General features: G+C 29.8%; 1 protein-coding gene across 5 annotated transcripts; it reads left to right on the forward strand.

The window, feature by feature from the left end:
- Positions 1–251: 251 nt before the first annotated feature.
- Positions 252–14,544, forward strand: LOC120075890 (beta-amyrin synthase-like). 5 transcript variants are annotated; one of them, XM_039029625.1, is made up of 13 exons: positions 252–375; positions 2,771–3,019; positions 6,648–6,833; positions 6,906–7,193; positions 7,283–7,367; positions 7,442–7,608; positions 7,706–7,897; positions 7,981–8,337; positions 12,992–13,090; positions 13,173–13,229; positions 13,314–13,682; positions 13,770–13,850; positions 13,932–14,543. In XM_039029625.1, the coding sequence occupies exons 2-13, from the start codon at positions 2,819–2,821 to the stop codon at positions 14,136–14,138; spliced, it is 2,289 nt and encodes a 762-aa protein (XP_038885553.1). In that variant the 5' UTR covers positions 252–375; positions 2,771–2,818; the 3' UTR covers positions 14,139–14,543. The 5 variants fall into 5 exon arrangements, with proteins under 5 accessions (XP_038885553.1, XP_038885556.1, XP_038885554.1 ...); XM_039029628.1 differs by having other exon boundaries at positions 13,936–14,117; XM_039029626.1 differs by having other exon boundaries at positions 278–375; positions 2,751–3,019; positions 13,932–14,544.
- The last annotated feature ends 462 nt before the right edge of the window (positions 14,545–15,006 follow it).

A 15,006-nucleotide genomic window follows, 5' to 3' on the forward strand; every position in this document is an offset into this window, starting at 1 on the left:
ACGAACTCGTTTTTGTTATATATAATTTTTTAGAATGGGAATATTCCTCTAATTAACTTCCAACTTGGCAGTTGAACACCATTGTGGGCGTGTCATGGTTTATTTCATTGGTGAGACCCATGTGTTAGTCATGCGATATATGATGCCAAACCATGTTTACACCATGATAAACGTGACATTCCAAACTTGCGTGAGGGCCAAGGAGCTGCGCCTCCAACTCTTTTCCCCTATTCCATATATAAATCATCCCACTCACAATCGGATTCTCAAACCCATTAATTGATTTTTCATTCCCCTTCCCATCACGTTTCCCCAATATTTTCAATCTTTGCTCATCACTCAAATTCCCTTCTGATTTGCTACCTCCGCCTTCCGGTGAATCTCTTCTTCTCTCACTGATTTGATCTGATTATGCATTTTCCTCTCACTTTTCTCTCTATTCGTTCCACTCTTCTCTGTAGTGTTAATTATTTCTGGATAATTTTTTAATATTAAATTCCATATTTGGTCACATTATTGGTAGAAATTTGGAATTTACTCCTCATATTATAAATTAAAATTTCGTTCCACGGTTTGTAAAAATTCTTAAATAATCTTATACTTCAATGAAATCCATATAATAATGATAATTATTTTAAATAGCAAAACTGTTATATTTATAAATAAACTTCACTCATTTTACTATATCAACAATATCATTGATATTATTGATATAGCAAATATGAAGTTTACCATTTTTCAATTGTATATTAGTACTAATTATTTAGATTGTATTTGCAAGTATATCATTAATGGTAAGTTAATAGTATATCATCATTGTTCATTATATTGCATCTTTAGCTTATAGACATTATTCAAAATTCATTTCTTTTAGGATAAAATAATTCAAAGTTAATTTAAAATAACATTGATAATAAAAATTGATTTGAACTTTGAAGTATTTCATTGTTATTGGTAGCACACTAATACTCATTCTATATTTTTCATTTCAAATATAACATTATTATATCAATAGTATAGCAATACTCATTCAAAAAGTAATTTAAGTATATCAACACTCATTTCAAATATTATTATCAGTGTATAAATAGTTTATTAATTTCGATTCAAAATTCATTTAAAATATACCCTTAAGTGTATCAATAAGATCAATATTCATTAAAAAAAATAATATTAAGTGTATCACTAATATATCAGTGGCAAATATCAACATCTATTATTAAATAAAAATTTCAAAAGTATAACATTAATTCCAAAATTATTTCAAGTATAACATGGTGTATCATTAATATATTAATACATCTTAAAATAATTTTTTTCAAGTTTATGAACAATATATCAACGTCTATTTAAAATTCACAATTTCAAATGTAATATTGGTGTATTAATAGTTTATTAAATTTCATTTATAATAGTTATTAATAGGATGAATTGAACCATTATAGGTTGATGATAATTTACTAGAAAACCAATACTTTGAAACAAATGAATAAATATTCAAATTAAATTCACGAATAATAACAAATGCGCGAGTATTTGTAGACCTATAAATTTGGAGTATAATTGATATACTTCATCTATACTATGCTAAAAAGCGTTGTGGGGGGTGGAGAATTTTTAACTTTTCTAGTCGCCCTTTAAACGTTTTCATAATGACCATTTTACCCTCAAAATCACAAGACTTTGTTTTATAGGCTTTCTATCTTTTACCCTATTATCTCTATCTTTCTAAGTTTACATCTCCTATTTGTTATTAGTTTTCTTACAACAATACCTATTTTATCTTCGTAACATTTCAAATTTTTTGTGTACTTTTTTAACCATTTTTTTTTATTTCTTTATGAGTCTCTTTTTTTAATCTTATTTTTTCATTAATAAAAGATTAGAAATGAACATTTTTAAATCATACACATCGTTCAAATGCAATACAAATCCATTCATAGGATAACAACATTTCTTGCATTCTTTCACATGTTATCTTCAGGAAAATGTGTTTAATATCATATCTCATTTTATTTGAGAACATTCTTTAAAATTATAAATGAAAATATCTTATTTCATTTTATCTCTTTTATTACTTTTAAACTTTATGTTTCTACTCTTTACAATTGAAAGTCAATAAAAACTATATTCGTTCAATTGTTGATATTTCACCACAAAAAATTATGTTTAATATATATATATATATGAAAACTGTTTTAAATATCAAAACTATTGAAAATATTTTTTAACATAACAAATGTCACAATCATATATATCTTTAAAAGATAAGTGGAGATTATCCTTAACGATTTGTGTTAGAGGGCTTTGGTTTAAACCTAACTCTAGAGATAATTAGTGAGCCTTTATTTGTGTTTCCTGATAGAACATACATATGATGATATATTTAACAGTGAATTTGAAATTGTTAAAATTACTTTTACTACGTTTAAAAATCCAATTCAAAGCATATATATTTAATCACTTAAAATAATTAGTATTTCTTTATATTATATTTTCATATGTGATTTTGATAATGAAAAGGACAAAAGTACTTTTAACCATATTAAAATCACTTGTAAACATGTTATTAAATGTTGGCGTTCGAAATGAACTTGATTGTTAGTTTGGAATGACGAGGGAGTTGTCGTTGTGATTGTCGTTTACCACGATCTACTTCTCCAATTTACATCTTAATTGCTTGTGTGTATTTGCAAACATTACTAATATAATGTTAATGTAAAGATGGGTTCATTGATCATGAGAACCAGTTAGTTTTGATTATTAACAGATAGCTCGGACACAGAGATCAGAATCGGGAAGAGGGAGTAAAAGAAATATGTGGCGACTTAAGATTGGAGATGGAGGGAATGAGCCGTACATATACAGCACAAACAACTTCGTAGGGAGACAAACTTGGGAATTCGATCCGGACGCAGGTACTCCGAAGGAAAGAGAAGAAGTAGAAGAGGCTCGCCTTCATTTCTACCAAAATCGCTTTAAAGTCAAACCTAGTGCCGACGTCCTCTGGCGAATGCAAGTAAATAAATTCATGCCTGCTTTAACACAACACTTTTCCATCCTCTACTACACTACTATTGCTTAAACTAGAAGATAAAATACTTCTCTAGTCTCCACTTTTTACAAATAGGTACGTTTTCTGGGTTTAACTTTTCTAGTGTTCAAGTTTAAAAATAAGTCGTTTAAAAAAAATAAATAAACTGTTTGACACGCTTTTAAAATATTTTAAAGTCTATTTTAAAATGTTTTTTAAACAAAGTTTAAATAAAAATGATTTTTTTTTAAAAATATGTTTTTTCTCTAGTCAATCCAAACAAATTCTTAGTTTTTAAAATTTTAATTTGACTAATTTGACGTGTGTTTGGAATACATTTTCAAGTAATTTTAAAAATAAGTCATTTAGAAAAAAATTTGAGTGTTTGACAATCACTTAAAATAGTCTTTCAAGTATATTTTAATTAGTCTTTATTAAAAGTATTTAAATAAAAATGAACCCTTAATCTACCTATTTTAAATAATAAGTTTAAAACGTCAACTTTTACATTCATTATAGAGCTTTTGCAGATTTGGCAAATAAATTTAAAAAATTAGGCTCATAGCGCACACTTACTTTTGCAAAAATATAAAAAAAAAAAAAAAAAAAAAAAAAAAAAAAACTCAACTCATGTGATACGTGCGATGCACTCGATACCCTTGAAAGACTTGATATACTATTGATATACATTTAATACACTATTGATATACAATTGATGCACTTGATATATTTAATACATTACTAGTATATGTCTGATACACTTCTAATATACACTTGATACACTATTGATAGACACTTGATACACTATTGATACATGGTTGAAAATGACTAACTGTTTAAGTATTGTAAAATAATCATAAAAATAACTTTTTTGAAAAACACTTTTTTCTCTATTGTTCCAAACACACCCCTAAATTATCAAAATGAGTATATTAAACTAAGTGTTAGTGTGCCTTAGGTTGAATCTCCTCGGCCTATTGTACATTTATACCTAAAAATAAAAGAAACAACACCATTTAAAAAGGAAAAAGCTACGAAAGGGATAAAATATATAGGAAATAAAAAAATAGAGTAATAACTCATATTGTTGCAAATAAAAAATATAAAAAGTATACAAATCAATGGGAACAAAATACATCATTGATATATTTTTAATGTGGTATATTACTTGACTGATATACTAAAAAAGTGGGTTTGTTAAAAATGCAAAATTGGAATAATCTGGGATAAACAAACAATTTAAATTTGGAAAATTTTTCATATGTTGAAGGCATACCCCTAATTATACATTTTGGATTTGCCACCCATTGCAGATATCCTTTATTATATTAATGGGTACTTTTATTGTTATTTTTAATACGATATTTAAATTATAAATTAAACAATGTTTTCTCTCCTATCCATAGTATTAAATTTCCTTGACATGTCGATTTTCTCATCAATATTTTCAGATTTTCAAGGGTTCAACATTGACAAGGGGGCGAATTAATATTTCTACTATATCGAAGAAAAATTTTGTGAAACATAAAAAATAAGCAAAAACATGTCACTAATGGAAATATAATATAAAGAATAGATATATTAACTAACTTGTTTAAAAATCATAAAATATTTATATACTAATTTAAATTTAAATTTTTTATTTTTATATATTTGTAATCTTTTTAGAAATATTCATAGATATCGATATTTTTTTTTCGTAAAATTAAGACCTTAATATTTTTTTTTTTTTTTTGATATCGATATTTTAAACCGTGTTCCTATATTGGAAAATTGTCAGAAATAGCACGTTTAAGTGTTTACCTTGTAAAACTAGCATTTTTTTAAAAACACGTAAAAATAGTTTTTCTCGGTCCATCTCGGGTAAGATGAATCACACTATTTTAGATAAAAAAAAAAAATTAACTTTTTCTAACTTATCGATTGTTTGGGGCTTTCTCGGTACATCTCGCCATATTATACATCGAGATAATGTACATCTCGTTGCTAATCCCGGACAAAATAACACCGAGATTCTATATATTTGAGATTTTTCGGTGAAATTTCAAGCATAATTTAACACCGAGATTCATATATGAGCTTTCTCAGTAGAATCTCAGGCAGGATTAACAACAAGATTATAAATATATCTAAAATGTTACCTAATTTTCCGAAAAATTTGATATTTCTCAAGATTTAAAAATGTTGAATCAATTTGAAAAATCTATTTTTGATAATTGAAAAACTCATTTGGAATTTTTGAAATTCCTATAATTGTGAAAACATAGTGTATGCTAAAGAGTTGAAAAATTACGTAATAATTTGATATAATATTTATTAAACATAACTGATTTGGAGAAAATTTGAAAATAATATATGATTTTGTATAAGATTTGAAAAGATTACATAAAAAAATTAGAAAATTTCTGTGTGAAATGGACAGATGTATAGGGAAGACTCAAAATAATCGACAGGTTAGAAAATGTTGATTTTTTAACTTCTTGTTTAATCTCGCCCAACATGGACCAAGAAAAACTTTTTTTTTTTTTTACAAATTTTAAAAAGCGCGCTAGTCTTGTAAGGTGAAAACCTAAACGTGTTATTTTTTACCCTTAATAACGAGAAGTTTAGTGTTTGGTGCTTTTCTTTTTCTTTTTCTTTTCTTTTTTTTTTTATTTATCATGGATTAATTTTTCTAAAGTTATCTAATGGCTAGTCTATATGTTGATCAAACCACTTTTTCAATTTTTTTTTTTTTTACTGAAATTAGTAAGTTCTTGAAAAACTTCACATAATTAAAATTAGTAATGAATTATTGGAAATCAAATAGAATTGCAACTTTGATGAAATTATGAGCAAGGGTTTTTCATTCTATTTTTTTTTAATAAAAAATATACATATTTTAAAGAAATCTAGAGGCTGTCAAGAAAAAAAAAGCTGTAATTTACTAAATCACAATTCATACCCAATAGGTTATCGGACATATGGGTCTCACATTTGTACAAAATATAAAATAAAAACAAAGATAATTTAGGCCATGTTTCAATTTTGTTTTTTGTTTTTTTTTTTAAAGTTAAGCCTATAAACAATACTTTCATCTCCAATTTTTTTTCTTTATTATCTACTTTTCACCATGATTTAAAAAACCAAGTCAAATTTTGAAAACTAAAAAAAGTTGTTTTTGTTTTTAGAATTTGACTAAGAATTCAACTATGCAAATTATGGTAAGAAATGTAGACGATATAGACTTAATTTTTAAAAACAGAAACAAAAAATAAAACACCAAACGGGACCTAAATGATCTATGTCAGTAATTTTTGAGTAATTATTTTAAATGACAAAACTACTAGAAATAGTTTCAAATATAGTAAGTTAGCTAGCAGTCAAAGATGTCATTAGTGTCTATTACTGTCAAGACAGTACATTTTCCAAAACTACTAGAAAATAAATAGACCATATCTTCAATCAACCGTTAATCTCATCAGGTCTTCACATTTGGATAGAAAAATTGTTGAATCGATTATGATGTAAGGAATTAGTTATTGAGAATTCATTTTGTAAAGATAGGATATTGATATTTACAATGTAGTTTGCAAAGATGGTAACACATGGATTTGAATTGAAAAATTGATAGTTCCTGAGGGAGAAAAAGTTCAAACAAGAAATTGGTGCAGTGAAGATAGAGGAGGGGGAGGAAATAACAGAAGAGAAGACGAGAAGAGCATTGAGAAGAGCAGTTCACTTCTACTCAGCGTTGCAGGCAAGTGATGGACATTGGCCAGCTGAAAATGCAGGTGCCTTGTTCTTCCTTCCACCGCTGGTGAGTAATATAATATAAAGTAATAGATTTTACATGGAAATGAATTAAGGGCATTGAACATGGGATGTGCAGGTAATGTGTTTGTACATAACAGGACATCTGGACCAAGTATTCCCCAAAGAGCACAAGAAAGAAATACTTAGATACATATATTGCCATCAAAACGAGGATGGTGGGTGGGGATTGCATATAGAGGGTCACAGTACCATGTTCTGCACCGCTCTCAGCTATATCTGTATGCGTATTCTTGGAGAACCCCCACATGGTGGTCTTAACAATGCTTGTGCTAGAGCCCGCAACTGGATTTTTTATCATGGTGGTGTCACCTACATACCCTCTTGGGGAAAGACATGGCTCTCCGTCCGTGACATATTCCTTCCTCTGCTTTCCTTAACTAATTTCCTCATACCTACCTAATTAATTAATTAATTAATTATGCACGAATACAGATATTTGGTGTTTATGACTGGGCTGGAAGCAACCCAATGCCGCCGGAGTTTTGGATACTCCCTTCATTTCTGCCAATGCACCCAGGTCTGATTATTGTTTCGCTCATTGTTGTCTTCATGATTTAGATATTAATATATATATAAAGTTAATTACTGCAGCAAAAATGTGGTGCTATTGTCGAATGGTTTACATGCCCATGTCCTACTTGTATGGGAAAAGGTTTGTTTGCCAAATCACACCGCTCGTTCAAGAATTGAGACGAGAACTTCACACCCAACCTTTTGATAAGATCAACTGGAAGAAAACTCGGCATCTATGTACAAAGGTCTAATTTATATAACTTCATTTGATTAGACATATTTATTTTGCTGCCAGTTACATTACAATTAATGTATGTGTATATTTTATTTCCGGATGGGCAGGAGGATCTATACTACCCGCATCCCTTAATTCAAGACCTACTATGGGATAGTCTTTACATTTTCACTGAGCCTCTTCTTACCCGTTGGCCATTGAACAAGCTAGTTAGGGAGAAGGCTCTTCAAGTCACGATGAAGCATATCCATTACGAAGATGACAACAGTCGATACATTACCATTGGTTGTGTTGAGAAGGTAAAAGCAATAATTAATATGCATCATGGATGGCTCCACATAATCAAGCTCAACTCCTCCGTTTGGCGACAACGTCTCTGCAGGTATTGTGTATGCTAGCATGTTGGGTGGAAGATCCCAACGGGGTTGCCTTCAAGAAGCATCTGGCGAGGATCCCTGATTACATATGGGTTGCTGAAGATGGTATGAAGATGCAGAGCTTTGGTAGTCAAGAGTGGGATACGGGTTTTGCCATCCAAGCATTGCTTGCGGCTGATATGGCTGACGAAATTGGACCTACATTAGCTAGAGGACATGACTTCATTAAAAAATCTCAGGTGAAGGATAACCCTTCCGGGGACTTCAACACCATGCATCGACATATTTCCAAAGGATCTTGGACTTTCTCTGACCAAGATCATGGATGGCAAGTTTCTGATTGTACTGCAGAAGGTCTAAAGGTATGTGCATTACCTTCTATGTATAAAATTAATTAAGTTTTGGGCACTAAGTAAAGAAAGAAGAGAAGGGAAAATTACTTCATAAATATAAAAGTACAGATAGAGGGAAAGATGCACTTCTCAATAAATATGAAAAATTAAAGAGGTAAAAAAAATTGAGTTACTCGATAAATGTGCAAATTTCAATAGTATTTATTATTGAAGTTGAGTTATTTATACCAACTTAAGAAATTGGTGGAAAGTTTGGCAGCCACAAGTATCTTAAAAAATTTATAAACAATAGTTGGGTTGGGATAGTTCAAAGTAAAGACTTCATTGCTGCTATTTAAACCTAAAGTGGAATTGTTGGAATGAACTAAGGAGTTATTTATAATTTTTTAGAAACAATCAAACGGTTAAACAAACTTACATATAATGGAGTCTAATATGAACAACAGATACAAATACGGTTACACGATACGGATACGATCGGATACGCAATTCGTCAATTTCTAAAAAACTAAGATATGGATACGTCCAAGGATGCGTCATTTTTTTATATATATTTTTAATATATATATTTCTAAAAAACGAAGATATTTATATGTTGAAGATACATTTCTTTTTCTTTACAAAAATCTAGGACATAGATAAATTTAGCATACAAATTAATAACAATAGCACAAAATATAATACAAACACTGAATACAATAAAAAAAAAAAAAAAAGCAACATCTAAGACGTTGAAGTACAATATTTAATAAAATGTAATAGAAAAGTGACTCATATTGTAAAGAAGAAGAAGAATATTAGAGAGAGAAGTATGAAAATAAACGAAGAACTTATTGTTAAAGATATCCAAATTGTTTATATTTTGGTGGATTTGTGGGGATTCAAATGTGAAGATGGAGATTAGATGATTCTAGTATAGGATTTTGTCCGTTATTTTTTTTTCTTTTCGTTTTGGACTCAAGTAATGAGCTAATTTTTAAATAGATTGTCTAATTTTAGATTGAAAAAGATTAAATGAGTTACTTGTCTTTTTTCTTAAAAAAATACGCATAGAAATAGATACGTCAAATCGTTCTGAAAAGTATCTGAAAGTATAGATATGTCAAATCACGTGTTAGATACGTATCTGGGAAGTATCTGAAAGTATCAATATCCGATACGTATCTGATACTGATTTTTTATCTCACATGAAGTATCTATGCTTTATAAGGAGTCTATTTTGGTGTGACTTTAATCAAGGTTGAGATCTCTACAAAGTCTTTCTTCACTAACTTCTCCCGAAAGAAATCTGTCATGATAGAAGAGATCTAGAGAATTCTCTAATTCTCTCGAGAGGTAACATATCTAGGATGACTCAACGCAAGGGTTTCTATTTATGGAGATTAGGACAAATCTTTGCCATAATTTTAATATCAATCAGGGATAATTAATTTTCTCATTCAAATTTCATGGTATACATATTTAACCTATTTCAATCTCATTCAAATTTTAAATATATATTTTTCTTTCATGCATCTAATATGCATTAATCCTTTTAACATTTATTTTACATCAAATACAATAAATATTATATTTTCTTCTTATTTAATATGCCTAATACATTATATATTAATTTGAACCGTTCAAATGAAATATATCTTATGTCCTTTATATTTAATGTATCAAACACAATAGATACTGATTTTGAATATTTCAAAATTTTCGTTCAATTAAATCAATTTTTTAGTGTTACTTTGAGCTTACAAAGAGAACTTATGAACTTATAGATTATATGATCTAATGTATAAAATTAATTAGTTGAACTCTTTAATCAATTAATTTTTATTCACCAACTTCAGATCACTCCACTGTGAACCTAAAGTTGCACGCTAATGCATTGTGAAACAAGTTGTGTCTATTAATCTAATCATCACATGTAAGTCAATCATTCATAAGTTTTTGTAACTACAGTTGGGTCAAAAATATATTTTGCCCTTTTAATTACATCTTATACCTTGAGTTTCCTTTGATCTTCTAATGAACAATTTGTTTATGATACAATCATAAAGTAATTAAGCCCCACTTGAGCGAAAGGGTGGGACCTAATTATTCAAGTCCTAAAATCAACACTTTATGAAACTAGCCTTCTACTTTATACCTTCCGTACATGAGAGGAAATGAATTCCATTTTGTGAAAAGTTATATTCCTAGCTTCTTATTTTGTCAAATCTCTCATATGTTAGGCTTATTGAATCCTAACAAAGTCATCTAGCTACATGTCTCCGTGAAGATTTGAATCTAATCTAACAATTATAAAGTGGTTTGCATCCATAGTGTTACCAAAATAAGATAACCAACCTCATCCATATAGTGTAGACCCTTTAGATTATTATTATTATTATTATTATTACTTAATCCACCTGCATGTCAACTACATAGATGGTTCAAGATTACACTAACGGTCTTAGATTTTTACATATAATTGATGATGTAATATTGCATATAAATTTTATCTAAATAATTGAATAATAAATTGTCACACCACAACCCAAGATTACCCTACCTTCATCTAGAATGGGTTATAATGACAGTAGATCCTGAGCGTGCAATGAAGCCTACCGTCAATTTCACCTTGAACCTTCATACTTAACTTGATTTCAAAATACATTACTTGCACATTTTATCAATTGCACACTTATTAACCCCCCAAGTTTAGCTACATGTCGCAATACACTGACGAGACAGGTGGCAACTTTTGATAAGCTAACTTTGGTTGAAATTCAAGGATAACTTGGTGTGGAAAAAAATTATAAAAGCTTGAGTTAACAAACCCAGTGAGTGATTAAATTTTATAGAAAAATAATTTGAGGAAATTATACTCATACTAGATAGAAATTCAAGTTCTGTAAACCAATGTTAAACATAAACAACTAGAAAGCTTGCACGAATTATTACATAGAGAAAATCATAAGCATTCTCTTACAAATGTGAACATGAACTTGTAATAACCTTCATTAAATCCTGTACCGAAATGTGGTCATACTATATAAAGAGGAACTCAACGTACATAGCAAAGAAATGTGGTCATGCTATGCACAGGGTAATCTCAAGATGTACAGCAGAACAAACATGGTCATACAATTTATCGAGTAATCTCAAGATAAATATCGAGGCAAACATCGTCATACACATATAGAGCAACCCCAAAAGGCAAAACACGTCAATACACAACCTAAACTCTATGTGTATGTTGAAGTAGATTCCAAAAACCCCATGTATATCATGGCTATACTATGAAAACACATTCACGTCAGTATAGTGGAAATCACCGTGGATATATCGATCTAGTAATTTAAAAATCATATCAATTAAGCACATAAAATGCATCATTTCTGAAAATCTTGCTTTCGCGAAATTCATTAATGTTCTTAAATCATGATATTTCTTTCTAAACAACGCTTCATAAATTCTATTTTTCACATTAATACATTTCCTCTTATACATTTCAAAACAGTAAATTTTGCTAAAAACATAACATTATTAGAAAATCCTAATACATATTTTCGAAAATCACATAAAAATTTCTCTAAAATCATACATAAACATAACTTCATGAAATTTAAGAATATTTACTACTAATAAGACATCTAGTAAAATAAATCACCTACAGTGTTGTTGTCGATCACACTATATCGTTCTTCCTATTTAAACTTTTGTCCAACCTTAATTTTCAAATTAACTATTTGATAATCCATCTAAAATATCTAAGAATCCATAATACCATTATTGTCTTTTTTTTAGGAGAATACCATTAATTCTTCTATTAATATTCTTTTTACAATTTATCTTTCATCCATTTATTATCAATGTACCTTCTTTGTCATTTACTCATTTTTCTCAAATTTAATAATAATATTATTTTTCTTTGTTTATTTTATTTTATTAATTTTGTAGTACTTTTCCTCTCTTCTAACATGAGTCAAAAAGCCTTTTCTATTTCTTTATTGTCAAATTTCCAAAAATCCTATCCTTCAATGGTTTAATTCCATATGTAAATATATATATGTTTATTATATATGTGTGAGTCAATAGTATATATATATATTTACATATGTATATTTAACATGAGTCACTGCCTTTATTATATATGTGTGAGTCAATAGTCAATAGTCCCACTTTCTTTTTATCTTCAACCCCTCATTCCATAAAAATGCTTTCAGCAGGATGAACATTCAAGTCTAAAACCAAAGTAAAAAACTCATCATCCACTCCACAGGATGTTCTTCCTTTTGATGACTATTTGCCTCAAAATCTCGTGATAACAACACTCCCATGAAAAAATTGTAACTGGAAATCTGATGAAATTAACAATATTATATTAAATTTGTGCGGAGGAAATAATGTAGGGGTCTTGATTCAAAACCTCCTTAGATCACATGTTCTGGTACCATCTGACCCAAAAGCAAATTTAATATAAAGGTTAAGTTTAACTAAAATTAAGATTTAAAAAAAAAAAAACTCATACGCAATTACCAAATTTTAAAGGAACAATAATAAAACACGTGTCCCAAAGAAGTGGGGCTACGTAGTGGGGTGCAGATACACCCTGCAGAGGCAAGTTTTCCTCAAGACGTTGCAAGCTTATTTTGTTAATTAATTTCCTTAAGGTAACATTTGCTTTCAGTGTTGCCTTCTCTTCTCAATGATGAAGCCAGAAATTGTTGGCGAGAAGATGGAAGCTCAGAGGTTATGGGATTCTGTGAATGTCCTACTTTCTCTACAGGTTAATAAGAATAGTGTCTCATTTAAACAGAATATATCCCCTCAACAGAAGGGAATCAATATTGTGTAGTATATGTGTGCAGAGTAAGAATGGAGGTTTGGCAGCGTGGGAACCAGCAACCGGTCAAGAATGGCTAGAAGTGAGCTATTAATTAATTGAAGTGGTTTGAATGAAAGTAATGAAATTAAAATAGTAATAATAATAGCATACGGTACGGTGGCAGATGTTGAATCCGACGGAATTCTTCGCAGACATAGTGACTGAGCACGAGTATGTAGAGTGCACAGCATCGGCAATCCAGGCTCTGGTATTGTTCAAGAAACTTCACCCAGGGCATAGGACAAAGGAGATCGACAACTTCATACAAAACGCTGTACGCTACCTTGAAGATATACAAATGCCAGACGGTACTTGGTATGGCAACTGGGGAGTTTGCTTTACGTATGGTGCTTGGTTCGCGCTTGGCGCTCTTGTGGCTGCCGGAAAAACATTCAACAACTCTGCACCAATTCGCAAAGCCGTCCATTTCCTTCTAAAAATTCAGATGTCTGATGGTGGTTGGGGAGAGAGTTACCTCTGCTGCCCAAATAAGGTAATTAATTTGCAAATTTACTACTCAAACTTTCAACTTATCTCATCGTCGTAATTAAAACTGTCTACCCAAATTTTAATTTATCAGAAATATGTACCCCTTGAAAGAAACAGCTCCAATTTGGTTCACACAGCATGGGCTATGATGGGCCTCATTCATTCAGGCCAGGTTTTTATATGTGATGACCTTTATTTAACTTACATCTTTTTTTAAATTTTAATTCTATCAATATAATACCACTCTATACAGGCAGAAAGGGACCCTAAACCTCTACATCGCGCGGCTAAGCTATTAATAAACTCACAGACTGAAGAAGGAGATTTTCCTCAACAGGAAATAACAGGGGTTTTCATGAAGAATTGTATGTTACATTATGCAGCTTACAGAAATATATACCCAATATGGGCTTTGGCTGAATACAGCAAACGAATCAAATTTCTGTCTACTTCCTCTTAATTTTATATGTCCATGCTTATATTATATACTTCATTATCCACAATGTTTAGTACAATAACAATCTCTCCTTTTTTTTCTTCTTCTTCTACAAATATCTTTTCCTGCACATCCCTTAACTCATTGCTATATTTTTTCTATTAACAATATATTTTTTTTAGTATAGCGGTTGCATGGATCCTGATCCAACCACGGGAGGAGTTCGTGCCAATCACCAACTAAGCTAATTATGTAACACCCCGCACATTTTTTTAGTAATAATGTAATTTCAGTAATTTTATTATTTGAAATTTCAGTAATTATTATTAGTTGGAAGACATTTTTGGAATTTTGGACTTATAATTGTGGGAATTTAATTGTTGGCGTGAAATTATTCAATTTGAAATTCAAATTGAAACTTAATGGCAGGAATTAATTTTCTTTTGAAACGAAAAGAAATTTAATAGTATAAAACGGAAAGAAATTAAATGTAATTATATTTACTTCATTTTTTGTATTATTATTATTATTGTTTTTTTTTTTTTATAAAAAGTAAAACCCCACCCCCATTTTCTTCCTCACGTTCTGATAACCAGCAGAAATACCAGTTATTATAAGCCTTTTATTTAGAATTATGAGGGCTAACAGGTAGAAAATCCAGTGATAATACTTAGAATTTGTGAAAATTTGAGTTTTGCGTCAATAAGCACCTAAAACCTCACTGACTCAAAATTATGCGTTATTCCGTGCCAAAGTGTCTATTTTTGTAGCTATCACATGAATCAAACGCATGCGTTTGTAATAAACAATCACAGAAAATGCATGCGTTTGTAATAAGCAATCACAGATAAATGCATGTGTTGAAGCCAGGCGACCGCAAAAGACGAATGTT

The sequence above is a fragment of the Benincasa hispida genome, chromosome 4 (assembly GCF_009727055.1).
Source record: "Benincasa hispida cultivar B227 chromosome 4, ASM972705v1, whole genome shotgun sequence".
In the NCBI taxonomy this organism is placed as follows: Eukaryota; Viridiplantae; Streptophyta; class Magnoliopsida; order Cucurbitales; family Cucurbitaceae; genus Benincasa; species Benincasa hispida.